Source organism: Bubalus bubalis, chromosome 4 (assembly GCF_019923935.1).
Source record: "Bubalus bubalis isolate 160015118507 breed Murrah chromosome 4, NDDB_SH_1, whole genome shotgun sequence".
Lineage (NCBI taxonomy): Eukaryota > Metazoa > Chordata > Mammalia > Artiodactyla > Bovidae > Bubalus > Bubalus bubalis.
The window spans coordinates 55,117,716-55,140,659 of NC_059160.1; the positions used below are offsets into that span (position 1 = coordinate 55,117,716).

The following is a 22,944-nucleotide window of genomic DNA, read 5'->3' on the forward strand; positions in this document are numbered from 1 at the left end:
AGCATCAATTCTTCGGCACTCAGCTTTCTTCACAGTCCAACTCTCACATCCATACATGACCACTGGAAAAACCATAGCCTTGACTAGACGGACTTTTGTTGGCAAAGTAATGTCTCTGCTTTTGAATATGCTATCTAGGTTGGTCATAACTTTCCTTCCAAGGAGTAAGCGTCTTTTAATTTCATGGCTGCAGTCACCATCTGCAGTGATTTTGGAGCCCCCTAAAATAAATTCTGACACTGTTTCCCCATCTATTTCTCATGAAGTGATGGGGCCAGTTGCCATGATCTTCATTTTCTGAATGTTGAACTTTAAGCCAACTTTTTCACTGTCCTCTTTCACTTGGACCCCTGTTATACAAATGTTGGCATAATTAATGTTATTCCAGAGGTCTCTTAGACTGTCCTCATTTCTCTTCATTCTTTTTTTTTTTATTCTATTCCATGACAGTGATTCCCACCATCCTGTCTTCCAGCTCACTTATGCATTATTCTGCCTGTTATTCTGCTATTGATTTCTTCTAGTGGATTTTTCATTTCAGTTACTGTACTGTTCACCTCTGTTTGTTCTTTAGCTCTAGGTCTTTGTTAAACATTTATCTTCTTGATCTATACCTCCATTCTTTTTCCAAGCTCTTGGATCATCTTTACTGTCATTATTCTGAATTCTTTTTAGGGTAGATGGCCTATCTCCACTTCATTTAGTTGTCTTTCTGAGGCTTTATCTTGTTCCTTCATTTGGGACATATTCCTTGGCTGTCTTATTTTGTCTAACTTTCTGTGATTGTGGTTTCCATTCTGAAGGCTGCAGGGCTGTAATTCTTCTTCTGCTGCCTTCAACTTGGTGGATGAGACTGGTCTAAGAGGCTTGTTCATGCTTCTTGGTGGGAGGGACTGGTTCCTGCCCACTGGTGGGTGGAACTGGGTCTTGTCACTCTGGGCAGGACCATGTCAAGAGATATGTTTATCAGGCAGTTGTGTGCTCAGGAAGACTTTAATCAGCCTGTCTGCTGATGAGTGGGGCTGTGTTCCCACTTGGTTGGTTGTTTGGCCTGAAGTGTCCTGGCCTGCCAGGTGTTAGGTGAGGCCAGGTCTTGGTGAGAAAATGATGGCCTCCAGGAAGGCTAATGCTAATGAGTACTCCTTAGAACTACGTTGACTATGTTTTTGTCCCTATAGTGAGTCACAGTTGCCCCCTGCCTGTGTAGGAGACCCTCCAATACTAGCAGGTAGGTCTGACCCAGGCTCTTATAAGGCCACTGTTTATTTCCCTGGGTCCTGGTGCACACAAGACCCTGTGTGTGCCCTCTAAGAGTGGGGGTTTCTGTTTTCCCCAGACCTGTGGAATTCCTGTGATCAAACCCTGTTGGCTTTCAAAGCCAGATTTTCTGGGGCTCTGCTGCCATTGCAGGGGACCCTGACATGGGGCTTAGAACTTTTACTCCTGTGGGAGAATTTCTGTGGCCTAAATCTTTTCCAGTTTGTGGGTCACCCATTTGGTGGTGGCTGTGATTTGATTTTATCATGATTGCACCCTTCCTACTATCCTGTTGTGGTTTCTTCTTTATTTTTGGGTGTAGAATATCTATTTTTGTAGGTTTCTATTTTGTAGTTATTAGTTGATGGTTGTTCAGCAGTTATTCGTGATTTTGGTGTTTTTGTAAGAAGAGGTGAGTTCACGTCCTTCTACTCTTATCATTTAGTCTCTGTCTTAAGCAGCAATGTTTGGAAAGGGATCTTTTTTCTATGCAGTAGGTCTCAACAGTGGGCTTAAAATATTCAGAAAGCCATGTTGTAAACAGATTTTCTGTGATTCAGGCTTTATTGCTCCATTTATAGAACACCTGCAGAGTAGAGTTAGCATAATTCTTAAGGGCCCTAGGACTTTCAGAATGGTAAATGAGCACTGGCTTCAACTTCAAGTCTCCAGCTTCATTAACTCTTTAATGAGAGAGTCAGCCTGTCCTTTGAAGTTTGAAGTCAGGCATTGACTTCTCCTCTCTAACTATGAAAGTTCTAGATGACATCTTCCAAATAGAGGCTGTTTCATCTGTCTTTAAAATCTGTTGTTTAGTGTAATCACCTTCATTAAATATTTTAGATAGATCTTCTGGATAAATAACTGCAGCTTCTACATTAGCACTTGCATGTTATAGGGGTAGCTTCTTTCATTAAATTCATGAACCAATCTCTGCTGCTGCTGCTAAGTCACTTCAGTCATGTCCAACTCTGTGTGACCCCATAGATGGCAACCTACCAGGCTCCTCCGTCCATGGGATTTTCCAGGCAGGAGTACTGGAGTGGGTTGCCATTGCCTTCTCCCACATCCTCTGCTAGCTTCAAACTTTTCTGTAGCTTCCTTATCTATCTCAGATCTCACAGAATTGAAAGAGTGAGGGTCTCTCCCTGAATTAAGCTTTGGCTTAAGGAAATGTTGTTGCTGGTTTGATCTTTTCTACAGATCACTAAAACTTTCTTCAGATCATCAGTAAGGCTGTTTTACTTCTCATTTGGGTGTTCACTGGGGTAGCACTTTAAATTTCCTCCAAGAACTTTTCCTTTGCATTTATAACCTGGCAAACTGTTTGGTTTAAGATGCCTAACTTTGGGCTTACCTCTGCTTTCGACATGTCTTCCTCACTAAGCTTAGTCATTTCTTGCTTTTAATTTTAATTTCTAGCTTTTAATTTAAAGTGAGAGGTGTGAGGCTTTCCTTCCTCTTGAACACTTACAGGCCACTGAAAGGTTATTAATTGGCCTAATTTCAATATTGTTGTGTCAGGGAAGAGGGGAGTCCAAGGAGAGGGAGAGCAGGGAAAAAAAGAGTAAGTCAGAACACATATAACATTTATCAAGTAAATCCACTGTCTTTCTTACATGGGCATGGTTTGTAGCACTCCAAAACAGTTACAGTAGTTTTTTACTACTGTAATTACTAATTACTAATACCAAAGACCACTGATTATAGGTCACCACAGCAAATATAATAATGAAAAATTTTGAAATATGGTGATAATTACCAAAACGTTACCAGAGCCACAAAGTGATCAAATGCTATTGGAAAATCAGCACTGATGGACTTTCTCAACCCAGGATTGCCACAAACCTTGTGAAGTGAAGTGAAAGTCACTCAGTCATGTTCAACTCTTTGCAACCCCATGGACTATACAGACCATGGAATTCTCCAGGTCAGAATATTGGAGTGGGTAGCCTTTCCCTTCTCCAGGGGATCTTCCCAACCCAGGGATTGAACCCAGGTCTCCTGCATTGCAGAAGGATTCTTTACCAGCTAAGTCACAAGGGAAGCCCAAGAGTCCTGGAGTGAGTAGCCTATCCCTTCTCCAGTGGATCTTCCCAACCCAGGAATCAAATCGGGGTCTCCTGAGGATTCTTTACCAACTGAGCTATCAGAGACGTCACAAACCTTAAACTTTTAAAAAATGCAGTATCTGTGAAGTGCACAAAAATGAGATATGCCTGTGTGTAACAAGTTGCTTTTCTCCTGCTGCTTTTAATATTCTCTACTTTTCTTAACTTTTAACACTTTAATTATAATGTCTTAGTGGGGATCTCTTTGGGTTCCTCTTACATGGGCTTCCTGGATCTAGAAGCCTGGGATTCACCTCAGAGATTGTGTTTTAATCGGTCTGGGTCACAGCTTGGTGAAGAGATTTAAAAATCCTCCAGAGGGCTGTAATGCATAGTTAAGTTTGAGGACCCCTGCTTTAAAGCCGCTCAGTCAAAAAGGCTGTTACCTGAGCAACACCTCCCCACGGCAGAGCCAGCCCAGCTGAGGCACAGTGTGCTACACTTACCTACAGTACTTGAGAGGAGTCCCCGAGAACTCACTGCCATCAGACTCGGGTTCAGATCTGTTCTCAAAGTCAGAAATTCGGAATACAGACAAGCTGGCATTCACATAGCCAACCATGCACCTAAAGATGAAAACAGATTCTGTAATTAGGACTCGGATCACCTTTGCATCCAATTCATCAAGGGTCTACTTGCTAGAAATTGCTGCAGTTATAGGTGTCTTATCTGACCCTGTCTTGTCACAGCACTCAAGTTGGAATACACTGAAAAACCCTGGCTATGTTAAATGAGAGACAAGTCATTTCTTTTGTTCTGGTCCTTTTTGTGCAGAATCATCATATAGAACAGCACTACCCCATTCAATGCTTCAGTGAAACGGTGATAGCATTGCATAATCAGTATAAATTAGGTCACTACTTCTTTCATAAATACACACATACATGTACACACAATCACATTCCTTCATTACTGGTTGTCTATACTTTCTTAGATGGGGTTTCTCAGGTGCCTCAGTAGGTAGAGAACTTCCCTGCAATCCAAGAGATGCCAGAGATATGGGTTCGATCCCTGGGTCAGGAAGATCCCCTGGAGGAGGGCATGGCTACTCACTCCAGTATTCTTGCCTGGAGAATCTCATGGACAGAGGAGCCTGGTGGGCTACAGTCCATAGATTGCAAAGAGTTGGACACGACTGAAGTGAATGAGCACAGCACATACTTCCTTATAATGACCTGAATATAATTGCTATGGATACGACACCCCTTCCCAATTCATCCATGCTACAATCATGGTAGATTATGTTTCCTTCATGTATCATATGCTTACATGCCTCTGCTTATGTTGTCTTTTCTGTTGGGATTCCTTACTCATTTTGTACAAGTGGTAACATCCTCCAATGGCCAGCTGAGATGCCATCTCGTGTGGGAAGATGTCCTAATGTACCTAGTCAGAAGCTTCATTCCCTTCTGTCTGTGGTGCTGCTGTATTTACTTCCTCATGGCCATACAGCTTATCCTAGGGTTGGCTGCATGCGTGTATGTCTTCTCCTTTGAACTGTAGTGTTTTTTATTTTTGGATCAAAAGAGGTGTCATCCATACTTTGGTATCCTAGGATAGTCTCATGCAGTGTAGGAATCCATTAAATATTGAATTTAATGGATTTGATTGGAGAGGACATAAAGTACCAGGGGTTCTATCAAGGTCTAGAAGATGGATCAGGAATAAAATTACCTAGGATTATAAGCTTCTTGAGAACATGGCTTTCAGCCTGTGCTGGGGGTTCAGTATATTGGTACAAGAAACTTGGGTTTTAGGGTCATATATTGTAGCTTTGCTGCTTTCTAGCCATGTCATATTGACAAATTATGCAACTTCTTTAAAGCAACAAAAGTGCCACCTCATAGGGTCATTGTGGGAATAAAATGATATGTGTAAAACATGTCTGCTTATGTACTGCTTATATACTCTGATATACTGCTTAGCATATAGCAAGATCTTAATAAACGTGAGTGGCTATTATTCATTTTATTGCATGCACCGAGCAAGAGGTCAACAAATAATTATCAACTGAAAGAATAAATAATGGTTTTCAGACTCTTTTCATTAATATGTCTGATGTGATTATTCAAAGTTGCTGAATATCAGACCCAAGTGATGACACAGATATTGTTCTGAGAGCACATGGGTTCTGTATGTGTGTTGTCTTGCTCAAGAAAAGGCTGGCCTTAAGTGAACCAAGGAGAAGGGCTCATTTATCAAGTCACTCATGAGTGAAAGTAATGGTCAGTGTGTGTGTAACATGCCCTTCTCTCACTGGCAGCAGGCCTCCCCATCACTCCTTAAAAGGGTAATTTGAAATGATTTCTCCCTCATATATGAACTGCCTTGAACATGACATGAAAACAAATCGGTATCTTGATGATAATTAGTTGTCAGAGAGGGAGCCGGTTTTGTGAAATATAGAGCAGTCTTCCTAGGAGCTGGGCTGTGGGAAGGGAAAGGTACTATGGAAACTGGCAAAAAACAGGCCACTGTTGAAATGGAATAATTATTTCCAGGCCCTCCTACACTTTTCTCTCCTAAAGCAGCCCTGAGCTTTACTAAGATTAAAGCTGCTTGTCTAATGGAGGCTCTGTTTAAAAAACCTCAATTGAGAACTTAAATTCAAATGAAATACCTGTCTCATGGGCTGAATACCTTAAAGCCTCAAAATAAAAGGGGGTATGCCACTGAACTATTTATTAAGCATATTCATTTGATGTCACTCATAAATCAAGCTGAAAATGTGCCTTTAGTGGGCGTGTACTCCTCCTGGGTCCAAAGCGTTACATGTGAAGCTAGTCCATATATACATAACTGTCAACTCTGTAAGTCTTTTTTCCATGTTATTTTCATAATCAGAGGAGGAGGAGGACTGCTGATGCTGAACTGTCTAGGCATTTCTCTGTTTCCACTGTGGGAGAATCTTGGCTTGCCAACATCACATAGTTGGGACGACCATCCATTCAGGGAAGTTTCCCATGCTTCACTGTATGGTGTGCTTCATTCCCAGCGGCCTCCTATTACAGGAGGAAGGCCACAGGCAGCGGCAGACCCCATGTCTACTCTTCAGTTTGCTGCCAGGTGGTCTGTGTACCCTCAGGGTGACTCAGCCCCAGATCCAAGTGAGACACAGGGAAGATGAGGCTACACTGATGATCAGGGAGAAGTGAGAGGAATGGAGGAAAAGGTATCAAACAAAAGAGGTGTTTCCTGGGAACATAAAATAATAATTTCCTTAAGAGGCTGGCAGGTAGCCTCTGCAGACATTTCTAAGAAAGGAGATTCAGAAAAACGTCTTATGAAAAGGCAGCATTGTTTGAATTAGAATGCATACCTTGTCCAAATAATGTCTGAGAAGACATATTTAAATGTGAGAATTTTGGTTTTAACACTATTCATTATTTATTGCTTTCCATCCTTTACTATGGGGGAAAAGGATGAACTAGAGATAATTATTATACTTGGTTTCCCTGGTGGCTCAGACAGTAAAGAATCTACATGTTGTGAAGGAGACCTGGGTTCAATCCCTGGATCAGGAAGATCCCCTGGAGAAGGGAATGGCAACCCACTCTAGCATTCTTGCCTGGAGAATTCCATGGACAGAGAATCCTGGCAGACTACAGTCCATGGGGTCGCAAAGAATTGGACACGACTGAGCGACTAACACACACACTCATTATTATACTTACTATAACTATTTGGGAGAGAACAGAATGAGAAGTTGACCTTTGAATCTGTTGATTTCAGGTCAAACTCACTGCAGAGTATCTTTGAATTCTGCCAAAGTAAATTTGCTTTTGAGGTTTTAGGCATTGTGACTCACAAAGCATGGGGCAAAAGGGCAAAAAATCCAGGGGAAATTAGATCAGGTCTGTGCATTTAAAGTCAGACATGTTTTTAAATGACTATAATAAATGACTTAAGCAACTAACACTTTCACTTAACCATCAGCTTTATCTTTTGAAATACAACTTTACAACTGATTATGATGTTGATCTATGTAATTGATTTATAGTTTATAAATATAGTTCATTCAGATATTCATAACCCATTCTGTGAAAATTTGAGCAGTGTCCTTGATCAAGTGTGTAACTCCTTATGAGATCACTATTTCTACAGGAAAATTAGCTTGATTTTATTTATCACTACATCATGTACACCAGGTACATACCTCACAGTAATTCTTGGGCCTGCATATATCCTTAGAGAATGTTGCCAAACTGTAAGAGAAAGTTCCCAAACTGTAATCTATGTCTATCTGATACCAAAGTAATTAGTTTGATGCATTCATTGAGGATAAGGGATCAAACTGATAAAATTGGTTATTTGTGCTTTCTGGGAAAAAAATTTAGTTTATTGATTGAAATTTTAACTCTGATTGGCAGGAACAATTTTATAATTTGCACCTTCAATTTTATTTCACAATTTCTGCCTCCTGATGTCTGCCCAGAGGTGATTTCAGTTATCTAAGCTCTTTTCTAAAGGGCCCTGGGAAGATACCCTCAAAGAGGAAGTGACTTCATTTTATAAACAAACAATAAACAGTCTGATCACAGGCAGCAGGAAAGACAGAGTGTCTTAAGAGGGAAGGTGACAACATCTGAAATACTCTTGTGTACCCACTGTGTGGAGACCATGCCTCAAACCACAATGTTCCAGATCTGGCTGAAAATGAGACTGTCTTCCCCACTGTGTCACTGAAGGCTTGTCTGCAGAGCATCTGTGCTGGTGGAGAGACTAGTTGGAACACACGACTAGGAATAACTGGAGCACGCTGTCCCAGGGACAAGGGGCCTGTGAACTGAATGACCCTGGATGTAGGCTTGAAATTCTCATCCGTGGAGGAGCCAGGGAAGCCTGAAAGGTAAGGAGGCCTGAAGGAAACCTGGAGGTTTGGAGAAGGTAATGGGTCCCGTTGGTGTACTGTTAACTTAGGGTCAATTTTAATTGAAATATGACATTTCTACAACTAGACTTAATCATAAGTGGGATTTGACTATGACCGCACGTGCTACCCAAGAAGCCTGTGACATCTAAAGTCTGACAATGCTGCTCCTCTATGAGTTCAGTCATCTCTGAAGCATTTTTAAATTGGAAAAAAAAGAAACCTAAAAAGGATAATGGAGTAGCTGGTGGGGCAGAAAATAAGATTCATGGAGAAACAGACAAATGTAACTACTTGAAAACAAGAAAAATGAACAATGGAGTAGAAGATTAAAAAGTAGATGTATAAATATTGAAGGTGGCAAAGGTTAAGAGAAAGGTTGTTTAAAAGAAGGGGGGGGGGTGCCTGGAGAGCACAATAAAACTGAAATGAGGCTATTTTGATAAATTCTAATCACCATGAACACTGTCTTAAATCTAATAGGCTGCCAAAAGTCTAAAGAATTGATTCACTATTAACTGTTCATAATGTTGCTACTTTGTTTTTTGGTTCCCTCTAGAATAAGACAGGTTTCACAATATTTGAAATAGGGGAGAATGGGAATAACCACTGGAATTTAAACCCCACGGAGTTGACTATTGATGAGTTGGATAATGGCTTATTGGCACAGGCCTTGAGAGCTATGAGGTTCAGGATGAGTCCTGCCTTGTGATTCTGGATTTAATCTTTCAATCTCTTTCTGCTCTTCAAAATGAGGGTAATAATACATGTCCTTGCTCCCTGAATTGTTTTGAGAATCAAAACATACGTGAATGAGGTTTGAACATAGGTAAGCTTTTCTAGGCTAAGTCAAGCACAAAATGTTGACAACAGTTACAGTTAGAAAGAAGTGCATACGTAGTACAACATAAGTTTTAAAATATTTCTTAAAATGGGATGGTATGCTCACTTAAAGCTGCTAGAGTATACGTGTTTAACAACCACATGGCTAGTGTAGTAATGAACTTTATAGAAATTTCCTCAAATAACTGGATTGTGAGCTGGACCTAGACTACACATGCATGAATTCAGCCAACTTCGTTTGGTGGCACTGTCCTCCTTGAGGGCTGATGGAACTATAATAGCTACAGAGGATGAATTAATTTGGCTCAACCAGTAAGCCAAGAGGCAGGGCTGCTTGTGTGAATAAGCAGTAGCCCAAGTGAGATGATTTCTGGGGCACTGAAATGATCCTGTGACACCAACACACGTTCCACTCTAACCTACAGACATTTATTTAAACCCCACAATTAGATTATTTTGACATTAACCAAACAGGGTTGTTGTATTATTTCCCATTGAAGTATGTTAGGACTTTTTATATCTTTTTTTCCCAAAGGGAAAGGGAAAGTGAAGTAGCTCAGTCGTGTCTGACTCTGCGACCCTTTGCACTCAGTCGTGCCTGACTCTTTGTGGACTGTAGCCTACCAGGCTTCTCCATCCATGGGATTCTCCAGGCAAGAATACTGGAGTGGGTTACCATTTCCCCCTCCAGGGGATCTTCCCAACCCAGGGATCGAACCTGGGTCTCCTGCATTGGAGGCAGACGCTTTAACCTCTAAGCCATCAGGGAAGCTAAGCTAGGGGACATGTTATGATATTGTCAAGGCTTTATCTGACCAGAAATACAGCTTTGGGGATCACTGAGGTGACGCTATAGAACTGACCTCTCAGGGAGTTAAAAGTTTACCCACTTTGCCTATGATGATAATGACACTGGTCAAGTCAGTAGCCAGGAAAGAAGCATACAGTTACTTATTCCACAAGTATTTATTGAGTACTTTATGGGTACCTGGCACATGGTTGCACATTTCCCATATAAAATTTGCAGAGTCTACCTAATGACACAAGGGGAATCAAATTATATTTTTACAAACTCATAAAAATGGAATAACTATACATCATGTACTACTATTTTTTTTGCTACACAGCATACCACACATTTGTAAATTTATGGTGGGCAAGAGTGGGAAAAATGATTAATTGATTAATTGCTCTTCTCACATTTGATTCCATCTAAAACGTGTATGATCTATATGACTCCCAACCCTTCAGTAGAACAAGATGTGTTTTCTTTGGCCAAAAGTATTGTTATATTATTATCCCACCTCCCCCACAACAAGCCTTCTTGTCTTGGACTTGTGTCCCATGTACTCCAAAGCAGAGGCTTCTGTTTGGGTGTCCAACCATACACAATGGCTAGCTAATGGGGATTCCATGATGGCTTTATGGCAAACTTACTTTTGCCCAGCTTCTCCTTGGCCCGCACAAGGTCCATACTTATAAGCATACACCAAGCGAGGGATAAAGTCAGATGTGATCGCTATCACAAATGCATTTGTAATAACGGAGAGAATTCCAATGCCTTCAAGAATCCCATACCAAATTCCTATTCAAAGAGAAGTGTTAGTTAATTCCAGATACAACAGCAGAGGCAAATAAGTATGAAAACAACTGGGGTAACTAATTTTCAATAGTCCTTTCCATGGGTCCTTCCATCATTCCAAATACTGATACTTGCAACCAGAAGGAACACTTTCTACTTGCAAACACCTTGGCACTGAAGGAGTTTGATTGCAAGTGCCAATACTCATGACTTAAAACTCAATCAGCTTCAGAAATAAGGAGAGAATTCTGGTTGATGATAAGGTACCAAATACCATTTGCTAAGACTGGCTGGCATATGCAGTGTCAAGCTGTCACCAGACTAGGAGATCCTCGGGGTAAGTATAGGATCCTTCCAGTTCATCTTTATGGACCAAGTTCCTGATGCATGACCCAAGGTGGGTGCTCACTGAATGTCTGTCTGTTTCATCTGGAGGTTAAGAGGCCACTGAGCTAACGTCCACACTGAATTCTCTTCCACACACACTGGCTGGGCACCTGCCAGCTCTATATGAAGCACCGAGTGCAGAAATGAATAAAAGACACCTGGTTCAACTTAGCACCTCTAGTCAAAAACCAAAAGCCATCTCTGCCTCTAGAAAAATGGGACCCTGCTTCCTGTGAGTCAGGCATACATTTAGGAAAGAGCAAAACAAACTGAAGCAAATGCAAGATCTACTTTCAAAAGTGGTAATAAATCAAAATTTTAAATTCTAGCATCCTAGGATAGAAACAACCAAATTGAGAATCTATTTAAGCACATATTCTCTAGCACTGGAAATTATAAATTTTCAAACAGGTAACTGTACTTGTTACCTAATATTATTTAAAGCTAATATAATTATTTTGCAAGATTTAGTCATCTTACATGGAAACTATATGTAAATATCTCAAGTTAGTGGCTCTTTTATCTACTAGACGATTAATATCTTTTAAAAACACCCCCAAATCCAACTTACCTATATCTTTGGCCCTTGAAGCTAAAGGTCGCCTCCACTGTGTGACAAATTTATAAGCGTCAAGTCGAATTTCAATTATATTATTCAGTAAGGCCAGAAGTGGTGCTAGGGGAAAAGCTGCCACAAAGATAGTTGTAAATCCAAACTGAAGAACTAGGGAAGGAAAAAGAACAGAGCATATTGGCTTTCCAGTACTATTTTCAGAAGCTTAGTAGTCTGAATATGTCACTGTTTTAATGCTTGTGCATGTGCTAAGTCACTTCAGTTGTGTCCCACTCTTTGCGACCCCATGGACTATAACCCACCAGGCTCCTCGGTCCATGGGATTTCCAAGGCAAGAATACTGAAGTAAGTGACTCAGGGATTGAACCTGCATCTCTTGAATCTCCTGCATTTGTCAGGTGGATTCTTTACCACTAGTGCCGCCTGGGAAGCCCTATTTTCACCCAAAGCACAGGTAACATATCTTCTAGAAATAGGGCTAGGACACTTTAAAAAGAGTTGCTCCCTGAGCCTGGAAGCAATGGCACCCTAGGAGCAGTAATCATATCTCAAGTCTAGATCTTGTTTTCTAAATACCATTCTCGAGTAAAAGGAACCAGGGCTCTTTGGAGAAATGATTGATTCCAGAGCTATGGCAGGAAAAAGTCAAGAGTTTGTTGTATGTGGCTAAAGTTGTTTGACCTATACACAATCTGTCAAGGGTTCTTTTTTAATCATAAAAAAATGTTGAATTTTGCAAATTCTTTTCCTGTATTTATTGAGATATCATATGATTTTTGTATCTCATCCTATTGATCTGATATATTACATTAAAATGTATATATGTTGAACCAGTCATGCATCACAGATAAATCCCACTTGGCTGTAGTATGCAATTGTTTTATTGTGTTCTTGAATTTGGCTTGCTAATATTTTGAGAATTTTTGAAGTTGTATTTATCAAGAATATTGGTCCAATGTTATCTTGTGGTATCCTTATCTGGCTTTGGTATCAAGGTAATGCTTGCCTTGAAGAATGAGTTTGGGGGTGTTCCCTCCTCTTCAATTTTTTGTAAATGAGAAGGATTTGTATTCTTTTAATGTCTGGTCCTGTGGTTTTTCTGTGTTGGGAGACTTTTGATTACTAATTCTCTCTAATCATTATTGATCTTTTCATATTTTCTATTTTTTGCTGATTCGGCCTTGGTAGGTTGTGTATTTCTAGAAACTTATCTATTTTTTCTATGTTATATCATATGGTATTTTTCTTTCTCTCTGGCTTACTTTAGATACTCACGTTGCTGAAAATGGCATTATTTCATTCTTTTTATGGCTGAGTAGTATTCCACTGTATATATATACCACAACTTCTTTATCCATTCATTTGGCAATGAACATTTAGGTTGTTTCATGTCTTGCTATTATAGGTAGTGCTTCTATGAACATAGGAGTATATGTATCTTTTTGAATTCTAGTTTTGTCCCATTATATGCCCAGGAGTGGGATTATTGGATCATATAGCAACTCCATTTTTAATTTCTTGAGGAACTTCCATACTGTTTTCCATAGTGGCTGCACTAACTTACATTCCAATCAATAGTGCAGGAGGGATTCCTTTTTATCCATACCCTCTCTAGTATTTATTATTTGTAGACTTTCTGATAATGGCCATTCTAATCCTCATGGTAGTTTTGATTTGCATTTCTCTAATAATTAGTCCTCTCTTGAAGAATTTCCCACAGTTTGTTGTGATTCACACAGGCAAAGAAAAGCTTTAGTGTAGTCACTAAAACAGAAGTAGATGTTTTTCTGGAATTCTCTTGCTTTTTGTATGATCCAGTGGATGTTGGCAATTTGATCTCAGGTTTCTAATCAAGAGGGCAGAGGAACCAGGTTTGGAAAGTTCCCAGTTATTTTTTTAAATAAGCTCTCTGGCTCCTACCCCCCACTTTATTCTGGTATACCAATTATTCTCAGTCTTCTTTTGACTGAATTATCTCTATATTCCTATCCTCCAGTCTGGAGAAGGCAATGAAGGCCACTCCAGTACTCTTGCCTGGAAAATCCCATGGACAGAGGAGCCTGGTGGGCTGCAGTCCATGGGGTTGCTAGGAGTTGGGACACACCTGAGTGACTTCACTTTCACTTTCATGCACTGGAGAAGGATGGCAACCCACTCCAGTGTTCTTGCCTGGAGAATCCCAGGGATGGCGGAGCCTGGTGGGCTGCTGTCTATGGGGTCGCACAGAGTCGGACACGACTGAAGCGACTTACCAGCAGCAGCATCCTCCAGTCATTTTATTCTTTTTTCCATCTGGTCTGTCCTGTTACCTTCATCTCATTCATTGAATTCTTCATCTCCAGAATTTGTTTGGTTCCTTTTTATAATTTCAGTCTCTTTAGTAAAGGACTCTTTCTGTTCATTAATTTTATTCGCAAGTTCATTGAATTACCTTCCCATGATTTTTTTGTAGCTCAATGATTTTCTTTACACCTGTTTTGAATTCTTTACCACTTAGATTGAAATATTTTTCTTTATGTAATACCACATTTCCTTGATTTTTCATGGTGTTTGACCACGCACACTTCTGCTTTCATCTTTGAAGTAGCAGACACCTACCCCAGTTAAGAATTTATACTTATTTTGCTTCTTTCAATAGTCTTTAAGTCTAGTAATTTCTATTGTATGCCAGACATATAGAAGTTCTAGATCAAGGGTCAGCAAATTATAGCCTGAAGGCCAAATCTAGATAACTCTCTGCTTTGTTTTTTTTTTTAAACCTACCTGTGAGTTAAGAATAGTTTTTACATTTTAAGTAGTTATGTAAATACATATACAGCCATTTAAAATATAATAGCCTCAATCTTGCATCATGACCCCCAAAGTCAAAATTATTTACTGTCTAGCAGTCTTATGGACTCTGTGGGAGAGGGAAAGGGTGGGAAGATTTGGGAGAATGGCATTGAAACATGTAAAATATCATGTATGAAACGAGCTGCCAGTCCAGGTTTGATGCACGATACTGGATGCTTGGGGCTAGTGCACTGGGACGACCCAGAGGGATGGTATGGGGAGGGAGGAGGGTTCAGGATGGGGAACACATGTATACCTGTGGCGGATTCATTTTGATGTTTGGCAAGACTAATGCAGTTTTGTAAAGTTTAAAAATAAAATGAATAAGTTATTGATCTCTGCTCTTAGTGATGTTCTTTTGCAGCAAAGAAGGAGATGATTAGTGTGGCCATGAGTTAAGCCAAGTTGGTCCTGGGTATGGTTTTTGTAAAGCTCAGTCCACCTGCCTGGCTGTGACCAAGAACAGGGTGGACCTTTTTCTCTGCCAATGACCACAGAGGCTCAGTTCTGTCCTTGGGGAGGTTTTACAGTTAGGTCCGTAGCTGCTTGCCCATCACATCTTCAAAATATTACATTATTATAGATAAAGAATGACTTTAAGATAAAATTTCAACTCAACAGTAAAATAGAATAATCCTAAACTGTTTGGACATAAAAATACAGCTTCAAAGTATATAAAGTAAAAAGTGACCAAACTAGAAGGAGCATAAGATAAAATTCTAAAGTATGATTGTGGACTTTAACACACTTTTCTTGGTAACTAGTAGAGGAAATAGACCAAGTTTAATAGGACATGAATGTAAGATTTGAACAACACAGTTAAACTTGCCAACTAATAGACACAAGATTATACTCAACAATTGCAGAACACACTTTAAACACTTATCAAAACAGAAATATGCAGAGGCATAAAACAAATCTCAGCATATATTAAATGACTAAAATACCACAGAGTATCATTTGACCACAGCAGAATTAAAAATCAACGACAGAAGAAGAAAAAGGCTTGATACCAGTTAGAGACAAAACAGTAGAGGACTTGAGCTCACCTCCTCTCATAAAAACACCAAAATCACAACCAAAACTGTTGAACAACCATCAACAAAAAAGACTACACCCCATGAGAAAACATATTCTGTATCCAAAGACAAGCTACACCAAGATGGTAGGAGGGGCACTTTTGTGATATTTTCGCTTTCCAGCAGGTATGGGATTTGATTATAATTGTATCACAGAGGTTCTCCCATAGGAGTAACAGTTCTGAGCTCCACATCAGACTCCCCAGTCTGGGCATCTGGCACTGGGAGGAGAAACCCTCAGCAGAATATTTGGCTTTGAATGCCAGTGGATCTTGATCCCAGGCACTTCACAGGACTGAGGCAAACAACACTCTTAGAAGGTAATAAACAAGGTCTCATGTGCACTGGGCAGGGAAAAAGCAGTGACTTCATAGGAACCTGGCCCAGACCTACCTTCTGGCCTTGGAGTGTCTCCTGGGGTGAAAGATCTCCCAGGGATGGCTGTGGTTCACTGTGGGGACAAGAACAACGGTGGCAGAAGTACTGGGGAGTATTCATTGATGTGAGCTCTGCTGGAGGCTGCCTTTTTTCTCATCAAGGCCTGGCCCCATTCAACAGCAGGTACGTTCCAGTGTTGAGATGCCTTAGGGACTCCCTGGTGGCTCAGAGGGTAAAAAGTCTGCCTGCAATGTGGGAGACCTGAGGTCAATCCCTGGGTCAGGCAGACCCCCTGGAGAAGAAACTGGCAACCCACAAGTATTCTTGCTTAGAAAATCCCATGGGCGGAGGAGGAGCCTAGCGGGCTACAGTCCATAGGGTTGCAAAGAAATGGACAGGACTGAACAACTTTACTTTCACTTTCAAACAACCAAAAGGGTGGGAAAGTAGCTCTAGCCATCAGCAGATAGACTGCCTAAAGCCAACCTGAGCAAATCAGTCTGTGCAATATATTGTGTCAACAAACTGAAAAATCTATATGATCATCTTAGTAGAATGTTTTACAAAATTCAACACCTATTTATGATAAAACTCTCCAGAAAGTGGACTTAGAGGAAATATACCTCAACATAATAAAGGCCATATATAACAAACCCACTACTAACATCATACTCAATGGAGAAAAGCTGAAAGCATTTCTTGTATGATCAGGAGCAAGACAAAAACGTCCCCTCTCACCACTTTTATTCAACATAGTTCTGGACATTCTAGCCAACAGCAATCAGAAGAAGAAAAAGGAACCCAATTTGGAAAAGAAGTAAAACTGTCACTATTTGCAGATTAAATGATACTGTACACAAAAAACCCTAAAGATGCTATCAGAAAACTACTAGTTTATCAATGAATTCGGTTAAGATCACAGGAAACAAAATAGTATACAGAAATGCAACAGAATATACTAACAAAAGATCAGAAAGTGAAGGAAATAATCCCATTTACCATACATCAAAGTGAATACCCAGGAATAAGCCTACCTAAAGTGGCAAAAGACTCTGAAAACTCTTAAGATGCTGATGAAAGAAATGAAGATGACACAAAACAGATGGAAAGATACACTGTGTTCTCAGATTGGAAGAATTAATATTATCAAAATGACTATACTACCTAAGGCAATCTACAGATTCAATGCAATTTCTATTACCAATGGCACTTTCCACAGAACTAGAATGAAAAAAATCTTAAAAATCAGTATGGAAACACAGAAGACCCCAGATAGCCAAAGCTATCCTGAGAAAGAAAAATGGATCTGGAGGAATCAGGTTCCCCAACTTCAGATTATACTACAAAGTTACAGTCATGAGAATAGTATGTTACTGGCACAAAAGCAGTTATAGATCAATAGAACAGGACAGAAAACCCAGAAATAAACCCATGCATCTATGGTAAATTAATCTATGACAAAGCAGGCAAGACTATACAATGGAGAAAAGACTTCAATAAGTGGTGCTGGGAAAACTGGACAGCTACATATAAAAGAATAAAGACCTAAATATAAGACCAGATACTATAAAGCTCTTAGAGGAAAACATAGAACACTTTTTGACATAAATCACAGGAATATATTTTTGAATCTACCTCCTAGAATAATAAATATGAAAATAAATGGGACCTAATTAAACCTAAAAGCTTTTGCAGAGCACAGGAAACCACCAATAAAATGAAAAGACAACCTATAGCATGGGAGAAAATATTTGCAAATGAAGTGATCGACATGGAATTAGTTTCTAAAATACACAAACAGCTCATGCAGCTTATTATGGAAAAAACAACCAAATCAAAAATGGTCAGAAGATTAAAATAGACATTTCTCCAAAGGAGACATATAGATGACCAACAGGCACATGAAAAGATGCTAAATGTTGCTATTTATTAGGGAAATGCAAATCGAACCTACAGTGAAGTATCACCTCACACCAGTCAGAATGGTCATCATCAAAAGGTCTATAATAACAAATGCCAGAGAGGGTGTGGAGAAAAGGGAACCCTCCTACATGCTTTGTGGGAATGTAAAGTGGTACAACCACCATGGAGAACAGTATGGCGGTTTCTTAGAAAGCTAAAAATAGAGCTACCATATGATTTATCGATCCAACTCCAGGGAATATAGCCATAAAAAAACCATAATTCCGAAAGATACATGACCCCAATGTTCATCAAAGCACTATATACTATAGCCAAGACGTGGAAGCAACATAAATGTTTGTTGACAGAGAATTGGATAAAAAAGATGTGGTACATATATACAATGGAATATTACTCAGACATTAAAAAGAATGAAATAATGCCATTTACAGCAACATTAATGGGCGTAGAGAATATTGTTAGTAAAATAAGTCAGACAGACAAATGCTATATGATATCACTTACAAGTGGAATCTAAAAACATGATACAAATGAACTTATTTCCAAAACAAACTTATGGTACCAAACAGGAAAGCTGGGGAGAAGAGATAAATTGTTTGTTACTCACATATTCATAGTACTATATATAAAATAATCAACAAGGACCTACTGTATATATAGCACAGGGAACTTTACTCAATATTCTGTAATAATCTATAAGGGAAAAGAATTTGAAAAAGAATGGATAGGTATTTATATCTATATATACATATATAACTGAGGGGCTTCCCTGGTGGCTCAGTGGTAAAGAATCTGCCTGCCAATTCAGGAAACACACGTTTGATCTCTGGGTCTGGAAGATCCCCTGGAGAGGGAAATGGCAACCCACTCCAGTATTCTTGCCTGGGAAATCCCATGGACAGAGGAGCCTGGGGGGCTACAGTCCATGGGGTGGCGAAACAGCCGGATAGCACTTAGCAACTAAACAACTGTGTGTAACTGAACCTCTGTGCTATACACCCGAAACTAACAAAACACTGTCAATCAACTATAATATAAAAATTAAATTTAAAAAGTAACTATAGATAATATGTAACTAAATGGATATTGCTGTCTTCCAACAGAATGATTTTCAAAGCCAGGCAGTGGGCCGGCTTTGGGTCTGATGCCAGTAGTGTGTTAAGTCCTCACCTACATAGGTTGGTTACATCTATGCATAACTGTGTGAATATTCATTGATACACACACTTGATTTATATGCCTTTCTCACTTTATATTCTACTTCAATGAAAACATTTTAAAAAATATAACAAAGCAGGAAGGTCATTAAGAAAATAACAAACAACAACAAGAACAGAAGCAAGCAATTAGTATTCACTAGTCTTCTTGTGATACTTCAGAGATTTGTTTCTTGCTGCAAAGCTACTGTGGTATTTGGAGCACTACCAGTTCTAACCCCATAACAGCTTCTTTTCAAGCACTCTATATACCAACATTACTGTTCATTTCCTTCTTTATGGGAGAAGAATCCATTAAGAGACCTCCAAGTGGTTAGTTCTCTTAATGAATTCATTTTATTAAGTTTTATTATTAATGCCCAAATTGATTTCTTCTCCAAGTTATACCATTATGCCATTCTATAATTGAAACTCTAAAAACACCGGTAGATACGTAGGACATAAGCGATCTGAGAAACATTAAGCTTCACTTCTACCACTCCTTTAATTTTCAGATTTGCCCAGAAACAACTGCTTCTTTCAGAATTAATGCATCTTGCCCATCCCTTACTCCCACTTCCACCCCAATGTCTCAGAGCTTAAACATAATTAGAAAAAAAACCCCAAAACAAGAAAATCTATCCACACTCATTGTATCTGCTAAGATATTTTGTTAAGTTTTTCTCCCCTGTGAGATACAAAGAAAAATAATAAAGACATGGTTAACATATATCCAGTACATACTCTGAACTAGGCATCGTTCTAAGCCCTTTCCATGCATTAATTTATTTAGTCCACACAAAGATACACTGAAGTGGTTACTCTTTTTATCCCCATGATAGAGAAGTGGAAAGTGAGACAAAGACATTAAGCAATTTCCCAAGGTTTCAGAGTTAATAAGTGAGGGGCTGGGATGGCACCCACTCCAGTGTTCTTGCCTGGAGAATCCCAGGGATGGGGGAGCCTGGTGGGCTGCCATCTGTGGGGTCACACAGAGTCGGACACGACTAAAGCACCTTAGCAGCAGCAGAAGACTCTTGAGAGTCCCTTGGACTGCAAGGAGATCAAACCAGTCAGTCCTAAAGGAAATCAAACGTCAATATTCAGTGGAAGGACTGATGTTAAAGCTCCAATACTTTGGCTACCTGATGCAAAAAGCTGACTCATTGGAAAAGAACCCGATTCTGCGCAAGATCAAAGGCAAAAGAAGAAAAGGGCAGTAGAGGATGAGATGGTTAGACAGCATCACTCAATGGACATGAATTTGAACAAACTCTGGGACATAGTGAAGGACAGGGAAGCCTTGCATGCTGCATTTCATGGCGTTGCAAAGAGTAGGACATGACTCAGTGACTGAACAACAACAGCAATCTGTTTCTAAAGTCCATGCTCTCAGATACATGGTAAAATAAATGGCTTGGGTTTGATTACAGAGAAATGAGATTCCTTCAATGGAAGTGTAGCATTAAGCTTATACATTCCCAGATTCCTGCCACCCTTTCCAAGAGAAATGACTGCCCATTCTACCTGCTAGCAATTCATCCTGAAGCATCTCTGCTACTTTATTGCACTTAACATTTCACATCTCTGACTTCCCGCCACAGAATGCTCTTGAGAGCTGCGACTGCGCCTCATTCCTTCTTGTATCTCTAGTGCCAAACATCAAGTCTGGACATAACATGGTTCAAAAGATGTCTGCTGGATACAAACTACTATATATAAAATAAACAACAAGGTCCTACTATATAGTACAGGGAACTATTGTAAATGTCTTGTAGGAAAAGAATATGAAAAAGAATATCTGTTCTTTTATATATATATATATGCATAATTGCAGAGAAGGCAATGGCACCCCACTCCAGTACTCTTGCCTGGAAAATCCCATGGATAGAGGAGCCTGGTAGGCTGTAGTCCATGGGGTCGCTAAGAGTCAGACAGGACTGAGCGACTTCCCTTTCACTTTTCACTTTCATGCATTGGAGAAGGAAATGGCAACCACTCCAGTGTTCTTGCCTGGAGAATCCCAGGGACGGGGGAGCCTGGTGGGCTGCCGTCTATAGGGTCGCACAGAGTCGGACACGACTGAAGCGACTTAGCAGCAGCATGCATAATTGAGTCCCTTTGTTTTACACCTGAAACTAACACAACACTGTAAATCAACTATACTTCAATTAAAAAAAAAAAAGATGCGTGCTGAATGAATCAATCATACCATGAGTGATCACTCCTTTTTCTTTGGTTCTCCAGGTTTTCAGCTCATTTTTTATTTTTTCTGTTGATTTATTGCAAGGGACAGGACACAATGTCGTGAAGAGTGTGAAGTGACTTGGCACTATTTCTATCAATAAAGTTTCTTAAAGCAAGATACCCTTCCTCTGCATTTAGCTCAAGAATCCCTCCACACTGTCAGCCTCAACAATAATGGTATATGTCTGGTTAAATGCAGCTATTGGAGAAGGAAATGGCAACCCACTCCAGTGTTCTTGCCTGGAGAATCCCAGGGATGGGGGAGCCTGGTGGGCTGCCATCTATGGGGTCGCACAGAGTCGGACATGACTGAAGTGACTTAGCAGCAGTAGCAGCAGAGAGCTAGAATTCACATTTATAATTAATAGGATAAAACAGAAAACAAGGTCCTACCCTAGAGCACAGGGAACTATATGCAATATCCTATGGTCAACCATAATGGAAAAGAATATGAAAAATATACATGTGTATAACTGAGTTATACATATGTATAACTACTTTGCTGTATAACAGAAATTAACACAACACTTAAATCAACTAAAATTCAATAAAATTTTTAAAATAGAATAAAATAGACTATTTTCCTACTCATTTCTAAGTATTCATCAAAGAGTCCGTAGGCATTCATCGGCTGAAGGTTGTAGTCCTTTTCCCATTGTGGGAAACTTATTTTCCTTTCAGGCCCATGTTCTTGTCGTACTTTTCTTCTAGTCCACCAATTCTGAATTAACCTGCACAACAAAATCAATTTATTAAAAATATATATATATACATATATAACTTAAGTAATAAGTAGAGTTAAAATACAGAGCAGTAGTTTAAAAAAAATTTAGGACAGGCTGCCTAGGAGCTAAAGCCTTGGATTAGGAAGGAAGTAACAATGGAGGCTATACTTCAAGCACTTGTACTTCAAAGTGAACAGAATGATTGATGAACTTATTTTAATCATTCACAAAACTGTCTCCTATTCAGTGTTGCCTTGAAGGGTTGGTTAGAGGACTGAGAATGTTGATAAACTGATCCTCCAGTGTAAAGGCAACACTCAGACCTCTGAGGAGAAGAGGGTTTGGCCTTGCTGGCTTATTTAAGGAGCCATGAGCAGTCTTACCATAGGGTGATGACCTGCAAACTGATTTGAGGATCCTAGAAGGTCTGAAAACCCACAAAGGCTTCCTCCTCTCCTGGCACACAGAAGCCTGCAGGTCTACAACTGGACTTGTCTGCTTTTGGCTTGAACTCAATGGGGGCTCTGATTCCTAGTAAAATGCAGCTCACACTGGTGAGGTTAGTACATTTAACCTTAGCAGTGTTCAGAAGTGCATCTTATGATATGGAATGGGGTTGAAGAAATGTGTAGGGAGAGTCAGGTCTGTATGCTGTCGGAGGCAAGGAGAAAGTTGAAGGGTATCTGAGAGTACCAATTCCAAAACAAAAATGTGAAATTAAGAAAATGGGTATCAAAGACAATTCTGCCTAATTCACAATATTGTTCTATGTCCATATTCATAGAAGATAAAATATAGTTCCCTTGATGTCTATGACATTTTGATAAGTTATGGATCATACTTTAAACAAGAATATGTTTCTAATTTTTAATTTTATGCTTTATCTTTTTAAAAGTCTTATAGAAAACATGAAACACTTGGAAGAAGTTTTCTAAAGTAA

At 39.6% G+C, this 22,944-nt stretch overlaps 1 protein-coding gene, 1 long non-coding RNA gene and 1 other non-coding gene across 22 annotated transcripts in view; 1 reads left to right on the forward strand and 2 right to left on the reverse strand.

Moving 5' to 3' along the window:
• Window positions 1-22,944, reverse strand: part of ANO4 (anoctamin 4) — a 442,247-nt gene that overhangs the window by 24,656 nt on the left and 394,647 nt on the right. For all 18 annotated transcript variants that reach the window (XM_025283649.3, XM_044941445.2, XM_044941444.2 and 15 more), the window contains 4 exons: window positions 21,868-22,010; window positions 11,622-11,774; window positions 10,519-10,666; window positions 3,815-3,934 (listed from right to left, as the gene is read on the reverse strand). In XM_025283649.3, coding sequence (XP_025139434.2) covers window positions 3,815-3,934; window positions 10,519-10,666; window positions 11,622-11,774; window positions 21,868-22,010 — 564 coding nt within the window. The remainder of the gene's footprint in view (window positions 1-3,814; window positions 3,935-10,518; window positions 10,667-11,621; window positions 11,775-21,867; window positions 22,011-22,944) is intronic.
• The window catches only part of LOC102413824, a 54,856-nt gene continuing 38,828 nt past the window's right edge, over window positions 6,917-22,944 (forward strand). The window contains exon 1 of one of the 3 annotated variants that reach the window (XR_006640944.1): window positions 6,917-8,217. This is a non-coding gene — a long non-coding RNA (uncharacterized LOC102413824). The remainder of the gene's footprint in view (window positions 8,218-22,944) is intronic. The other 2 variants (XR_003108795.3, XR_326270.3) reach the window with 2 other exon arrangements.
• Window positions 9,779-9,850, reverse strand: TRNAW-CCA. The gene has a single exon. It is a non-coding gene; the product is annotated as a tRNA-Trp (tRNA).